Source organism: Oncorhynchus nerka, linkage group LG8, assembly GCF_034236695.1.
Source record: "Oncorhynchus nerka isolate Pitt River linkage group LG8, Oner_Uvic_2.0, whole genome shotgun sequence".
Lineage (NCBI taxonomy): Eukaryota > Metazoa > Chordata > Actinopteri > Salmoniformes > Salmonidae > Oncorhynchus > Oncorhynchus nerka.
This window is the reverse complement of record NC_088403.1, coordinates 59,836,275-59,851,924: the sequence shown is the minus strand read 5'-3', so window position 1 is coordinate 59,851,924 and position 15,650 is coordinate 59,836,275. Positions and strand designations below refer to the sequence as shown.

At 43.9% G+C, this 15,650-nt stretch overlaps 1 protein-coding gene across 3 annotated transcripts; it reads left to right on the top strand.

The window, feature by feature from the left end:
* The first annotated feature begins 739 nt into the window (after positions 1–739).
* LOC115133655 (uncharacterized protein KIAA0232) lies at positions 740–12,667 on the top strand. Of its 3 annotated transcripts, XM_029667112.2 has the most exons (9): positions 740–880; positions 1,190–1,288; positions 4,212–4,772; positions 5,037–5,177; positions 7,100–7,169; positions 7,256–7,337; positions 7,516–10,873; positions 10,985–11,093; positions 11,817–12,667. In XM_029667112.2, the coding sequence occupies exons 3-9, from the start codon at positions 4,542–4,544 to the stop codon at positions 11,831–11,833; spliced, it is 4,008 nt and encodes a 1,335-aa protein (XP_029522972.1). In that variant the 5' UTR covers positions 740–880; positions 1,190–1,288; positions 4,212–4,541; the 3' UTR covers positions 11,834–12,667. The 3 variants fall into 3 exon arrangements, with proteins under 3 accessions (XP_029522972.1, XP_029522971.1, XP_029522973.1); XM_029667111.2 differs by lacking the exon at positions 1,190–1,288; XM_029667113.2 differs by lacking the exons at positions 740–880; positions 1,190–1,288 and adding an exon at positions 2,130–2,256.
* Positions 12,668–15,650: the final 2,983 nt, after the last annotated feature.

The window sequence follows — 15,650 nt, the reverse complement described above, 5'->3', positions numbered from 1 at the left end:
AAGTTCTCATTTACAACTGCGACCTGGCCAAGATAAAGCAAAGCAGTGCGACACAAACAACACAGTTACACATGGAATAAACAAACGTACAGTCAAATAACACAATAGAAAAAATGATGGGCTCCCGAATGGCACAGCGGTCTAAGGAACTGTGCTAGAGGCTTCACTACAGACCCTGGTTCGATTCCAAGCCGTATCACAACTGGCTGTGATTGGGAGTCCCATAGGGCAGCGCACAATTGGCCCAGCGCCGTTAGGGTTAGCGCCGTTAGGGTTTGGCCGGGGTAGGCCATTAATTGTAAATAATCATTTGTTCTTAACTGGCTTTCCTAGTTAATACAAATACATTTTAAAAAACGACACGCTCTTGTCTATCTTGGTTCATTTGTGAAAATCTTCAGCTCGCCAGCCTGTAGTCATAAACCGGAAATGGGGAAATAATTTAGTTTTGGGATACACGCCAAAAATAAGGTCTGAGGTTAACACAGGTTTAGAATATTTTTTTATACATTTTGTTCTATGAGATAATATCAGTCAGTTAACATGACCTTTATAAACTATGAAGCCTTTATGTGCTTACATACATTTCTCAGAATTCACAAAAAGTGACTAGCCACACCTTATTTTCGACATTTAGCCACCCCCTTGCAAAAACGAAATACATTTCCCGATAGGCTTTGTACAACGATCCATGGTGGAGTTAGTGCCTACAAAAAGACGCCATTATTCCTATTGCTCTCTTTTGAAAACAGCGCAGTCGTGCGTCGCGTTTGCCGCTCGGCGTCCATGATATGTGACGCTTCTGCAGAGGATTCCGGAGCTCGGAGCGGCAGCGGGAGAGAAGTAAATGCTCCCCCTTCTACACTTCAAGTAACGGCGGGTAAATAAAACTATATTTTGCAGTGTACTTTAATAATATTGTTTACCAAAAAAAAGAAGGGTGAAAAAAGCGTAATTGCATCGGTTTTTCAACTTGCATTCCTGTTAGTGAGAATTCGTGGCGCATGTTTTTATTTTTGATTCGAAACGTCTCCGCTCCCGGTTAGGGCAGCCTCTTTCTCTATCGTTTCACAACAACTTTTTGTCGGAATGTTATTGTACTTTGAGCTGATTTGATGGGACTTCTACAGTTTCATTTTGTTTCCCGAAATTGTATGGATTACCAATGTTTCGTTTTTAACTTTTATAGGGAAAAGACGGCGTTTTATCGGGAAAACCGGGTTTTGTAATTCCACCGTATTAGTAGCAGTCAGTCGACGGTCACCTGCCCACACGTCTACTGCTAACGGTACAACTGCGTCAGGCTCATACTGACAATGTCATTCAATAATGTTTCATATTATAGTTATCCCCATGTGTATATATCATAGGCAGCAGATCAATCATTTTATATATATATATTATATATATTTTATTACCGGATGTGGACGACTAAGCTAATAGTAGTTATTCTCCTATCTAACGTTAGCTTCTGTTAGCTTTCGCTATCTCACTGAAAGGTCGGCACTTGCTGTTAAACAGGCTATGATTACATTTGCTCGTTCATTTCATTTAGTAAGCTAATTACTTACAAACGCAACGTTAACCAAACACTAGTTGACTGTTTGCCATAACCCTGGCTAGTCGAGTGCTTGTGTGTGATACTGCTAGCTATGGTTAGCTATCTAACGTTAGCTAGTGTCGAGTATGAAATGGTTAGCTCGCAAAGAGAAGTCATGCACCGCTAGCTAGCGCTAGTTGTGCTTATTGACTATCTCACATTGGTGAACGCTGGTTAGTTAGTTAACGTTATAGATCATGCAGAATAATCCATGACTATCGTAGGTTGGCTAGCCTGCCGGGCAGCTGCCAGTGTCAAGGAAGTGTGCTGAAGCCGTCTCCTGACATTTGTTAGTTAGCTAGCTAGCTAGATTGTAATCTACAGGGACGTATATTATAGGGTGCAAACCCGATGTTCGACCACATTTCATTTGATCAGGTGTTGGCCATAGCAATATGTTGCAAACGTTAGCGTGATATTTTTTTGTACTGAATTTACCAATTGTGTTGCTGTACGAAATATTTGCACGGGAATGCCTACTATGGCCACCTACTGTAAAGCTCTATCTCTTTACCCTTTTGCTGCCTATAACTGGTAACCCATAACATGCCGCCGTTATTGAGTGACAAGAAGGCCAACCTATCATATCGGTTCAGCTTCCATTTGCTCTTCGTCATTCCCCGGGTTAATCCACTATCAGGCCACAAAAACGAGTGGTGAGTGCCGGTGTGTATGCTGCCATATGAAACAGATGCATTTGGCAGCGGCTGGGCTTCCTCTTTTGAGCGCCTGACTGCATAACAAGGCTACTGAAATGTTTAGATCTTAATTTATTTTTATTAAACCTTTTACTTAACTAGGCAAGTAAGTTAAGAACAAATTATTATTTACAGGCCTAGCGAAAGGCCTCCTGCAGGGATGAGGGCTAGGATTAAAAACACAAATGCATTTAAATAAAAAATATATAGGACAAAACACACGACAACACTACATAAAGAGAAACATAATACAACATATCAAATTATAATCTGCCATGCTATCGATTAATATGCTTGACTAGTTTGCATTCCTGCGATACAAATTAAATCTGTTTTCCTGGTATACTGTTGGTATAGGATTTATGATTTCAAAGGGCGTTAGGTCATTCTTTATAACTTGGTGATTTTGTGGCCTTACATGCTTAACAGTTGTGGGGGTGATCACTGTCATGTGAGAGACTTTCTATGGGCCAGAACTCTGGCTGATGTTGAATACAGACAAATTGCCTTGATCATAGGGTTAGTCAGCCTGACCTGAGTCACTCCACAGTGGGACCTGTTCCACAACATCGCACCTTAACCACCCTGTTTGACATCAATGTTCCTAGCAGACGCCCTTACATAGGATGACTCGCATAGCGTGCATGTTTTGTATATTACTCAGACACAAATCTTGGAATTTGCTTACACATTTGACTAGCCTAAAATCAAGATTCATTAGGACTTTTGACCCTTGGGTCAGGAGTCTAGCCTAGGTGTAAATTCCTTGCTTTGAGTTTACTCAGCAGATTATTCATTAGACCTGACTGCCCTTAAGTGTGACGGTTGGAGGCCGTACGGGACCTTAAACCACACACACCATTACAGGATCTCCATAATGTAACTCATTTAGGTTCTTGTCATTCCCTGGGTTGCTGTCTGCATGGGTTAAGAGTGCAGGCTCTCTTAGGAGCCTATTAACAAACTGGTGTCTGAGACCAGGACTATAAACAGCCATTAAAAACCATCCGTGGGGACAAAAAGGCTGTAGATCTACTGGTGTGGGTTGAGGCAGCACGTAGTAACCAATAAATAATTTGCTTTGGTTCATTACAGGGTGTTCACTTCAGCACACCCTCATGTCGATTTTATAATCCTCATTATTCCTATACGTTTGCACAGCGAGCTAATCTATTCTGTTACATTTGAAATATGAATAATATTTTCTGTTTGTCTTAATATTCTTTTAAATTAATGGGGTCTCAAAGCAACTGAAGTCACCTGGGTCAGATCTTTGAAATCAGATTGAACCAGGTCAACAAAATTAGCATAAATGGCGTATCAGCTGTGTTGCAAGGAATTGCTGTGTATTCTTTGTCATTCTTCTAAGCCTAGGGCTTACAGAGTGTGCAAAACATTAGGAACCCCTGCTCTTTACATGACAGACTGACCAGGTGAAAACTGTTATCCCTTATTGATGCCACTTGTTAAATCCACTTCAATCAGTGTAGATGAAGAGGAGTAGGGTTTAAAGGTGGATTTTAAGCCTGGACACAATTGAGGCATTTATTGTGCATATGTGCCATTCAGAGGGTGACTGGGCAAGACCAACGATTTAGGTGGCTTTGAACGGGGTTCTTCACGCTCAACTGTTTCCCGCGTGTATCAAAAAAATAGTCCACCACCCAAAGGACATCCAGCCAACTTGACACAACTGGGAAGCATTGGGCCAGCATCCTGGTGGTACGCTTTGACACCTCTGTCCCATTCCCCGGCGATTTGAGGCTGTTCTGGGGGCGAAAGGGGTGCGACACACTATGTTCCTAATGTTTTGTACACTCCGTATATCATGGTGTAAAAGAATAGACCTACCTTGTGTAACATTTAAATGCAACAGAGATGTGACTCAAGTATTCCCCCCCCTCGTCTTTCAGGTTGTGCCGGTGAAGTGAGCCGTAGCCCAGCATGAGCCCCTCTGACTGAGACGCAAGCACGTCTAGTGTTTTGCCCAACAGCTGATAGCTTTCATCAGTTAAAGCCATGCCTGACGAGTGAAGTTAGCTATTTGCTCACAGAAAAACAACAGCACCCTACATGTCTCTCCATGTAGCTTCCTCCCTGTGCATCCTGCTGGAGTAACCCCCCCTCCTCCACGCCTTCCAGATAGGCTCTACTGCCCTGTCCCCTCTCCACACCACCGCCCCTCCGTATCCACCTGTCACAATGCCGCTCCACCTCAGAATGGCCAACACCTGAAGATTCCCATGCGTCCAGTGAGCGACGAGTCGGACGGTCCTGCTCCTCTTGAAAGCTTCTCGTGCCCCCTAACCCCAGTGGACCCCCTGCCTGCCGCAGAGATGTCCCTGCTTCACTCGCTGGGCCCAGTGCAGAGCTGGCTGGGCCAGGAGCTGGAGAAGTGCGGGATCGATGCCATGATCTACACCCGCTACGTCCTCAGCCTGCTCCTGCACGATAATTACGACCTGCAGGATCAGGTAGGTGTTCAGCAGCGGCAATGTCTTGTTACGAACATGATGGTATCTAGTAACCCCCACTTAGTTAAACATGCACCTAGTCAATGAAGAACAGGCTCTGTTTAGTATTGATTTGAGTCAGTTTGTTTTGTGGTTTAAGCGAGAACCTAATGATTAAACCCACCTATTTCATTTCTTGCACTGTCAATATTTTAAAACATGCATTTCCCTTTCCTGTTTATACCAGCTATCTGGTTAAATAACTGATGTGGATGTTGTGTGCAGGAGAACGACATCTTGTTGGGCTGGGAGAAGGGAACTGGGAAGAGATGGGCCAAGTGTAAGAAGAAAGGAGGGACGGATCTGAGTCTGGAAGAGATAAAGAAACAAGCTGCGGTGCAATGCCTGCGTTCAGCATCTGATGAAGTAAGTGCCTGTTCCGCCCCGGTGTAGCAACAAATGGGTTCTCTTCACCCGGTGTTTTTTGTGCACCCATGTGGTCTCCTCCCAGCATCGCTCATGCACTCTTTTGAAGCTTGAGTGTTCGGGAGCAGAACATAGACTGATAGTTGGTACATCAGTTGAGTGTTTCTTTTGAAATACAGCAGCCTGTAAGCTACAAAGCTGAACGTGTTGAATCGATGAAGAAAGCAGGAACCATCTATGTGTGTAAATTGTTTAATGATCCGTGTCTGTCAGGAATTTATTACTGTAATTCTGCGCCTTTGCCTGTTGAACTTCAGTCAGGCATAAATCATGGTGAACAGTCATTGCAGAAAGCAAATTCCCTGTGAGAAGGGGGGTACACCATTAAATAACCGCCACTATCGTCATGTGATACTTGGCATTGGCCAGGCTCATTTTGTGATCACTCTCGGTCCGTCGTGTGATATAATGAGAGTTTACTGGCAAAAGGTTGAATTGATTTCAGTAGAGGAAAGAATTGTGACACGGTGAAAGACTCCATTTCAGCTCTCACACTTTAAAACACATTGAGATTATATTATGGGGTGACCTTGCAGCGGTGTCATTACGTCTACGTTCACAGTTTAATACGCCTGCATTATATTCTTTCTGTGCTGTTATATTACACTTTTTTTTTCTTTTTTTTAAAGCAAAATCTGAATGCATTTGCTGCTGCTTTTCTTTACTGATCTGTTGGTTTGGCAGTAGTATAGTACCGGAGGTAGCCAGTAGTGGAGAGGGAGTGTGACGGCCTGGGGTAGAGCTGGAGGTTGTGTTGGGGGAAGGGTCTGCAAGGCTGAGTGAGCTGCTCTCTAGGTACTGGACTCTGCAGTCCATTTTTTTATTTTTTTAAATATATTTTTTTAACCAGCGCACACTGCACGGGATTGCAGCATAGAAAGCAGAGTGCGTTGCCTGTCAGCTGACCAGCGTTAGCACAATGATACAAGAAGATACACACGGCCAGGGTAGAAACTTGGGCCGGCATGGTAAGGAATGTTACTTTCTGTTAGAGAGTGTGAGTGAAAAAGATTTGAACTACTTCCACCCTGTTTATTGTGCTGGCTATTTCTGTCCTCACTAAATGCTGTTGCTTTTCTGTCGGTGCCTATTGCCTACTGGTCTGTCGACATGGCTGTCTGTTTAAATAGACCGGCTCGTTGCAGGCCTTGTTTACAGAAAACTGATTACTACATCTTTGTTGACAGAGTAGGATATCAGTGGGTATAAGGAAGAAGTGGGCGACAGAGATCTTATGTTGGCTGATGCCTGATGTTTTGTAAGTGTTTTGATTGAAAGACAGGAGGTGGTTGTTTTGGCTATGCTTAGTCATTTCTCCCTCATAGCTAAATTGAACAGTCATGGTACAGGAGGTCTGGCCTCTGACAGTCAGCTGGTTTGTCTTTTGTCTGGCCCATGTTAATACCCTCTAGTCAGTGTTATAAAGTTGCCTTCAATAAAATTGTTCCAATCCTCAAGTGTTATTTAGGCAATAAGGCACAATTTAACATGATCAATGTACCAGGTTAAGGGCTATTATCTGCAACGCAGAGTGCCTGGACACAGCCCTTAGCTGTGTTATATTGTCCATATACCACAAACCCCAGAGGTGCCTTATTGCTATTATAAACTGGTTACCAATGTAATTAAAGCAGTAAAAATAAATGTTTTGTCATACCTGTGGTATACCATGGCTGTCAGCCAATCAGCAGTCACGGCTCGAACTATCCTTTTTTATAATGTTGGATACATCCAATCACTTCATGACTGGTCTGAAGGAAGCAATTTGGGCTCATTTGATTATTCTGTTTAGATTCTCTTCAATGGATTCTTTGCTAGATTAATTCTTAATGTGACCGTTCTCCTTTCTTTTACCCCCAAAGACCTCTGGAATTGAGAGCCTGGTTGAGGAGCTTTGCTCCAAACTCAAGGACATCCAGAACAAACAGAAAGGTTTGCATCTTGTGTTTATACATTCTCTGCCATTTTTATAACAAACTAGTAAATATGACACACCTTATCATATTATCTCTTCACAGAAGATAAACAGCTCAAGAAATCGGATGGATCTCAGTCTCCTGAAGGAGTTGAGTCCCCTTCCTCAAAGGACCAGGTTGAAATGTAAGTTTGACCCAAAACCGCAATAATACTGTTCATAATAATGTCCTGACCAGCCGTCACAACTATTCATATTTGATTTTGTTGTATGCCCATTAAAATATGTGGTAATTAATTTGATATGCTTTGTTGTATTTTATGTATTGAACTTAATTGACAACGTTTTCTCTCGTTGTTGCAGGTATTATGAAGCCTTTCCTCCTTTGTCAGAGAAATCTGTTTGTCTCCAAGAGATCATGACTGTGTGGAACAAGGCTAGAGCCATTGCTTACTCCGGTTCCTCGTCTTCCGCGGCCCCGCAGACCAGCACCGACACCTCCTCCCCGAAAGATTGCAACAGTGACGGTGAAGCTGCTAAGGAGAAAACCCCTGAGGCATGCAGCACTAACCCAACCAGCCAGAGAACCCTGCAGAGACGCAGCAAGAAGGAGAAAGAGAAACGATTCCATGGGGGCGCAACAGCAGAGGACCGAGCCACCGTCCATGGCAAGAAGCAGGTGAGGCACAGGTCAGAGGGCAAGTATCGCCCTCGTTCCTGGTCCTCTGGTTCTAGTGAGGCTGGCTCGAGCTCCAGCGGGAACCAGGGCGACTCCAAGACTTCCAGCAGCAAGGCGGGCAGGATCAGGCACAGGTCCAAGGAGGTGTTCAGCAGGAGTAAGAGGGGGTGCCACAGTGGACAAGTGAAGCTGCCTCTGAAGGCCGTCGACAAAGAGGAGCGGCGGAATGCTGGAGGCAGCAGCAGCAGCGCCACTGGAGGCCCTGGGAGGCAAACGCAGCTCTACAAAAAGGGGAGAAGACAGCTGAAGGAAATTGGAAAAGATCCAGGCTGGTGGGAAGAAAAGGAGTCTGGAGCTGAGGCCAGCAACAAAAAGGAGTACATGGAGGAGCCCCTGTGGTACACGGAGCCCATCACGGAGTATTTAGTACCTTTCGGTAGCAGAAGGAGCAAACTGGAAACAAAGTACCGGAGCAAGGTGGACTCTCCAGACGACTCGACTACGTCCACCGACTTCGGAAGGCTGTCTGAGAGAATGCAAGGCATCTGCATTGCCAACACAAGCTTCCAGAGGGCGTATCTGACAGCGGGCACCTTTGTCGACGGGCACTTTGTTGAGGTGCCGGGTGACGCAGATGAGGATGCTACCGAACTCAACGGGACCTCAAGCTGCCCGCCGCCTGAGGATAGTAGAGGGTTCGATGATGAGTATCTGTCCGAATTCACCCACTTCTATGAAGTCGATATTTATCAATCCATATTGGATCCTAGTGCCTCAGACTTGGTACAAGAGAGTCGAATCTTGAACATGATTCGACAGAAGAGTGAAGAGCAAAGAGACTTTGAGGCAGAATGTTGTTTAGTGTTAGATGGTCTTGAGCTGCAAGGGGAAAGTGCAATAAGGATTGGCTGTCTGGATGCTTTGGGAGATGATGGGTTCTTCATGCAGGATTTGGAAAACATGGCTCAGTTCTGGGCATGTTATTCATCCTCTAGCTCTGAAGATATAGATGGAGAAAGCTTTGCAGGGGACTCTCCCGTTCAGCTCTCCCCCGCTTTGGACGGCGTTCCATTCACCATCGGCACGCTGCCTGGAAACCTGGAGGAGCCTCATCTCCCAGAAGCCACCAGTGAAGCTCCTGGTCTGAACTCCTCCTGTTTGTCTCTTTTTGAGCTGCAGTACGATAGCCCGACTCTTCCTTTTCTCCCCGTTGGTCACGAAAACAACACAGATTCAAGTAGCTGTCGAGATCCACATTGTAACAAGCAGTCTCGTTTGTTAATATGGACCAAAAATAGTGCCTTTGATGAAACTGAACACTGTTCGAACCTTTCAACGCGAACCTGCAGTCCGTGGTCTCATTCGGAAGAGACGCGTTCAGACAATGAGCACATAAACGTTCAAACGGAGTCCGCTCTAATTGGCAATGAAGAGATTAATTGTTTAATCCCTCCCATCTCTGGTGCATACCTAGAGGAAGAAATCCTGGACTTTTTACAAGAAAACAATGGTCACCAGTGCGAGGAAGCCAATGTAGGCCCTGTGTCCAATCCGACCATCGCAAAGAAATCTAAATTGGAGTCCATTTGTGGAATAGCGTTAGAACGGGACGAGAGCAAGCAGTACGACGCTGGCATGTTTTCAGATGACTCAAACCAACCGAGTGACAACTACAGCTCAGGGATAATAAAGGACATTTGGACGGCCGTCGGAGATGGGGACCTCCTACTATCACTAGGAGACGAGAATCCAGGCGAGGGCTTGTTTTCCCAGGAGTCGAGCAGCTACCACTGCGGCTGTCTCGACATGCAGACCAAGGAAGATGATCCCGTCCAAGGGCCTCCGAAGAAGGCAGTGCAGCGCTCCGAATACCATCTGTGGGAAGAAGGAAAGAATGAAGAGCAGGCCCTCCTGGATAAAAAACGGCTCTCGAAGATGAATGCTTCCGGGGATTACATGACGCCGTCCAATCCCTGGGACGTGAACCCCGAGAAGGACAACACGTCGTTCATCCTGGGAGGAGTGTATGGAGAGCTGAAGACGTTCACCAGTGACCAGGACTGGGCCGTGGTGCCACCAGGCGACGCGAAAGGCAGCCTTCTACAGTGTGCCACTGCTGCTGCCTCGTCCTCTGGCTCAGACGTGGTAACCATTGCTGGTACAGACCGTGTGTTCATGAACACAGGCAGCTGCTTTGCCTCCAGCCACAAGCCCCTCTGGAGGCCCCTGGTCTCCTTCGGGCAGAGTGACCAGGCTACTAAAGGAGGTGAGGATGGATCGAATAAGGGATTTTCTTTTATCTTCCATGAAGATTTACTCGGATCCTGTGCAGGCTTCCGTGGTGAGGAGCCGGGGATCGACTACCCGTTTGCGTCCTTTGATCTGAACAATCCGTTCTCTCAAGTCCTCCAGGTCGAGTGCTCCTTTAATCCTGAGGAGATGGCTTCGTTCAGCCCGGGGTTCAAGCCCAAATCTATATTGTGCTCGGACTCGGAGAATGAAGCTTTCCACCCACGGCTATACGGCATCAACCGGACCACCCAGTACAGGGCCATCCGCATCTCCCCCAGGACTCACTTCCGACCAATATCAGCCTCGGAGCTGTCGCCCGGCGGAGGGAGTGAGTCGGAGGTTGAGTCCGAGAAAGAAGAGATGAGTGTTCCCGTCTTGGTCCCGCCGGATGTCTCCGACGACCCTCAGGCCGACCTCAAACCACTCGAGGAGGATGCAGAAAACGAGGGCCCGTGCTACGGGAAGTCAGAACTGCAATCTGGGAAATTCCTGCCCAGATTGAAGAAGTCGGGCATGGAGAAGAGTGCCCAGACCTCACTGGATTCTCAGGAGGGCTCTAGCACCCTCCTGCCAATCGCTGAGCAGGAGACTTGCTTGGACTGCGAAACAGCGAGCGCACAGATGGATGTCCCAGTCGACAAGATTCAGGAGGAAGAATCTTGCAGAGAAAAGGAAACCTGTAAATGTGCTGTAGCTGGTCAGAGTCCCACATATGGGAAAACCTATGACTTCGTTGAAGATTTGCATGAGGTAAGAATCTTATAGGAATGTCGAGCTGTGTTTGATCAGAAGTTACTCTACATTTTGACTATGAAACAGTTTTCTCTCCATTAGACTAATACATTTCATTTTTCTTTATAGTTCCCTCTATTAAATATTAGTGGACAGGGACTAACTGGTATCCAGCAAGATGATTGCTGGTGGCAGAACACAATCTGTTCCCCACTTTTCCCTGGACCTCAGTGTACAGGTAAGATCAGAGTTATATTGAATCTATTTATCTTTGGCCTACGGCTAAAATTACTTCTGAGGTATTGGTTTAATATACGGCTGGAAACTTTGATGTTTGTTTGATCGTCCCTGACAAACAGATGTGTGTTGAATTGGTCATATATTGTTTATATACAACCTAGGCTACTTTAGTATTAAACTGAATTACAAATATTTCATTGTCTTAGTCACAACTCTACAGCATTCAGTCAGCATAGTCATTCCAATAAGGGTCAGCTGTTCAAATTCCACCCACAGGGTGAAACAGGGTACCCCTCTGGTGCAAGTAAAAGATGTTGCCCCAGCGCTACACAACTGAATCAAACCAACTCATTGAGATTTGTATATTTGATTCGGCTGTGTTGGGCAAAAACCAGAAGGTTCACCCAGGGGGCCCCAGGACCGAGGTAGGATAACAATGCTTTAGAATAAATACTAACACCATAGAGCGTGGGGGGGGGGGCTGTGTCTCTCTCCCCCTCATACATACTCTGACCCAGCCTGTGGAGGTATTCCCTTTCCTTTGGAAAATGCTGGTCTGTATACTGCCCTACGTGCCAGTGACACGATCTTGAAACAGGTTCCAGTTAACACACATTTAATCAAATGCAAACCATTTCAGTTTTGTTTTGAACTCAGGATAAATGAACACATGCCCTGTTTACCAACTCATGTTTCTCAGCCACTGTCTTTATTCTCGCAGGGAGCAGCAACATCTGAGGAGTCCAGCTCTGTGGCGAGGAAGCCCATCGTCAGGAAGATTTGGCCTCTTCTCCTTTGACTGCACCTCTACTTGCAAAGATATGGGGGGGGCTCGCGACTTAGAAACAATAGGCTTCTGGACAGAGGAACCCTTCTACATCCCACCCTTAACCCTGCTGATTTTCATTTTACTAGAGTCTTGTGTAAATCGACAACAACAAAAAAGGCCGCAAGTAGGAAACACTCGAATATGTTCTACATGTCTTCATGTGATGCCATATCTGAAGACGTATGCATTTTAGATTTGGGTTTTAGTTGATTCTTCCAGACACAATTCCGTCTTAATTAAAGAGTCAGTTAGATATTAGGGACAGTCTTGTTTTTTCCTTCCATTGGTTTTTCACAATTCTTTATTTTTTAGCTTTTGACCTAGGATACTGGTAGTTATGGTTTCCGACTGGTTGAGCATGTTCCTGTCCTAATAGTCTCACTCCTTATTTTCTAGTGTAACTGCTGCAGTTTCCTTCATCTGACTGGGATGCCTCTCTTCATAACGTATGAAAGCACTGCGTTTGTGTCTTTGTTTCTCTTCATCCCGATCATTTAGAAAGAATGTGGAGATTTTTGAGTAGCGTGTGTGCCTTTTCTGACTGAAGGAAAGAATGTGTGCCGCTTACCTCTCAAATCTGTATTAAAGACACCCCCCCCCCCACACACTTACACACACACAGTGTGCAAAGTTGCTCTAAATGAGTATGATTTTGGGTGATTGTCTGATTTTCAGAACCTTAGTAGTAGACACAGTAGAAATGGTTTGTAAGGTAAAAAAGTAAAACCAACCCCCCAAAAAAAAATATATGTTAAAAGTACAAAACTGCTGTTCAATGCAAAAAGCACAAAAAAACAAAACATGGTTCAGCTCAATTTGGGGTGTAATGGCCCTTTACAAAAATATTTAATTATAGCCATTTCTACAGAGGCACCGATTTGCAGCAATTGAAAGGTTTTTTTTTGTGAACTCCATAGTCCAAACAATTGGCGCTATGAATATGTTGACAGTTCCGTAGCAGTTTCGATATTGTGGCTGTGTAATGTAGATCCTGTAGTTTGTTTGTCGTTGCAGAGTGGAGAAATCGGTTGATCTTTTGGAGAAAATAATTGTGATTTTGATAGTCCTCGCTTTGACTTGGTTTTCATTTTTAAAAGAAGAGTTAAGTTTTTAAGAACTTTTAACTAGTAAGTTAACTGGCCTGTAATAACAATGGGAATAAATAGTTATTTGATTTAAATCTTATCAGATTGAGTCTATTACAGATAATAGTGTCAGTGTGTTCATCCTATTGTAAGGTCTACAGTAGAAGCAGGATTTTAAAGGCAATGTATCTCTATCCAGACACTACTTAACTTAAAAGAGCGTAATATTAAACATTCAAGGAAAAGGTGATCAACCCAAAATAATAATTAAATTGCATAAACTAGGTTTAATCAGAGGCCCGACGACGTTTGAGTGATTGTTTCTGTCGCCTGTGCATTGACTATTAAATCCTGAGTTAACGCACACGAAATGCATTTTGTTTTCCATGTGCGTTGTTTACCTTTATCACTGCAGTGGTTTATTTCGGGTTTTGGTTCCCTCCTTCCACTTAAAAATATTTTGTTTTCGTCCTCAGAAAACCGAGGAATTGAAGCACAGTTACCATCCCTCCATGTTCTCTTGTAACGTATCTGTTATGCAGTCCAAACTATGTCCGCCAACAATGTGTGCACACTGGTTCTAATGCACTGTCACAGGGCACAGGGTCTCCATTGTGAGCACAGTCATTGATCCTAAGTTTTTTTTTGTTGTTTTTTTTGTTATTATTCATCGACCCCTTAATGGATAGCCGTATCTTGAGTTGGTTTGGAAAATGGCAAAGTCGATAACAATCCATTTCAATATGCCAGGGCCTCAGTCTGCCCCATAATTGTGGTGTTTGTTCTTCACTTGTGTTAAACCGATTGAAACTTGAATGAAAGACTGCTCTGAAAAATGTCAGGCTACTTTCAATTGTAATTTATTTAGACAGTTGTCAGTCACTCAGGAATCCTTAAATACTAAATGTTTTTGTCAAAGTAGGTGGAAAACACTTAATTCTGTGGCAGTGCATCAGTACATTCATTCAAGCATTAATTTATTACTGAAACTTTATTTGAGGAAAAAATAAACAGGCTTTTATTAATCCCAAGTTTCCTACAGAGTTAATTGTACAGCACCATAGTTTTAGAGCTAAGCCTGACCGAGCCGTTTTGAGATTGCTTAAGCAATGTGAGGGGGACCTTTCATGGTCCTCGGTCATATGCAATCTTGGCGCATGCAATCTTTTAAACATCCAAGTGTACGTGGAGGAAAGTCACTCCGGTTTATTTTGCATGACTTATTTTTCAGTACAGGAGAGCTGAGATAAAGAACTGTTATGGAGTGTCTTTACAAATAAGAGCAGCATGTCAACACCACACTCCATCTAAGTTAAGTTAAACCGGTTTTTGTATATGACTAAGTACGGGCCAGGATAAAGCAGTGACTTATTTATTTTTTTCAATTTAATTTTTACTTTGTGTGTAGATGTGTGCGAGACCGAGTCACAGCACCTACATGGGAGTTTGAAGGAAATGCATTCATTTGTTTTTCTGTTTATATATCGAGGGGAAGTTTTGAGAATGCATCGAGGGCGAATATGCATTTTAAAACTACATTGACAAAGTTTAACATTGAGTTTTGCTTGGTCTGAAGGACATAGCATATCCGGCACTGAGAACCAGAGTTTTCCTAGTCTCTTCATTCCTACTAGATGACACCCTCCCATCCCTTTGTCCCTCATCCTCAACTCCCATCTGTCTCAAGTGGTTGTATTGTTCTAATTTCATGTACACCCTGAGTAAATTATTTTGTTTCATTGTGGAGTTTCTTAACATCTAATAAAGGAATAAACCAAATCACCCCAGGTTCTGTTCTGGTTTCTTATTTCTGTATTTGCACCATGTTCACTGTGTCAGAGGGCTCTGCCAGGAGTTCAGTGTTTTAAATGGGCATAATACTAAAGTAAGTTGTTGTGAATAACTATCTAGGCCATCAAACAACTCTGCACCTCAAACCCAGTTCCCCTCTAATCAGAGACTGATTTACTGTGTGCAATTATCAGCTAGAACAGGAAAAAAGCAGGCCTCGTAGGGTAAGAGCTGAGTAACCCTGCTCTAAGGGATTTGATATTGGTGTAAAGACAGACCCTTTCTCAAGGAGGCAGGATTCTGCAGAAATTAAAGTCCTTCCTGGTTCCACATTTACAATAGAGGGCTGACCGATGCAGTAGTCCCAATGTTACAGCCTTGCTTACAGTATGGGCAAATATATTTAGAAAATATATATGTTCTTGAATTTTTAAACTGATGTAGACGCATGATTTGGTCATGAAGTGATGTTGACCCTTAAGTTCTGGATATTTGTAAAAGATTAAGTGAATGGAAAACCTATTATGGTATTTTCGATTACAGAATAGCGAACTGTAATCAAACAATACTCATGCAGATACATCTTAACAAACCTGTTTCATTGTCACCTGGCTTCCTAGTTTAATTTAAACAAAGAATCATGCAATAAGGTTCCTCGGACTAGACTACTTTGAAACTCTTGTATTGTTTCATGGATCGGTGGGGATATTGGATGGAGACGATTATTTACGCCTTGACGACTGACAGGTGAATCCATCGATGCTGTAGTCTTTCTTGGCTCGATTACATTGCACTCTAGTCGGTAAGTTTATTTTAAAATGGCGGCTGAAGCACCAAGACAGGTATGTTA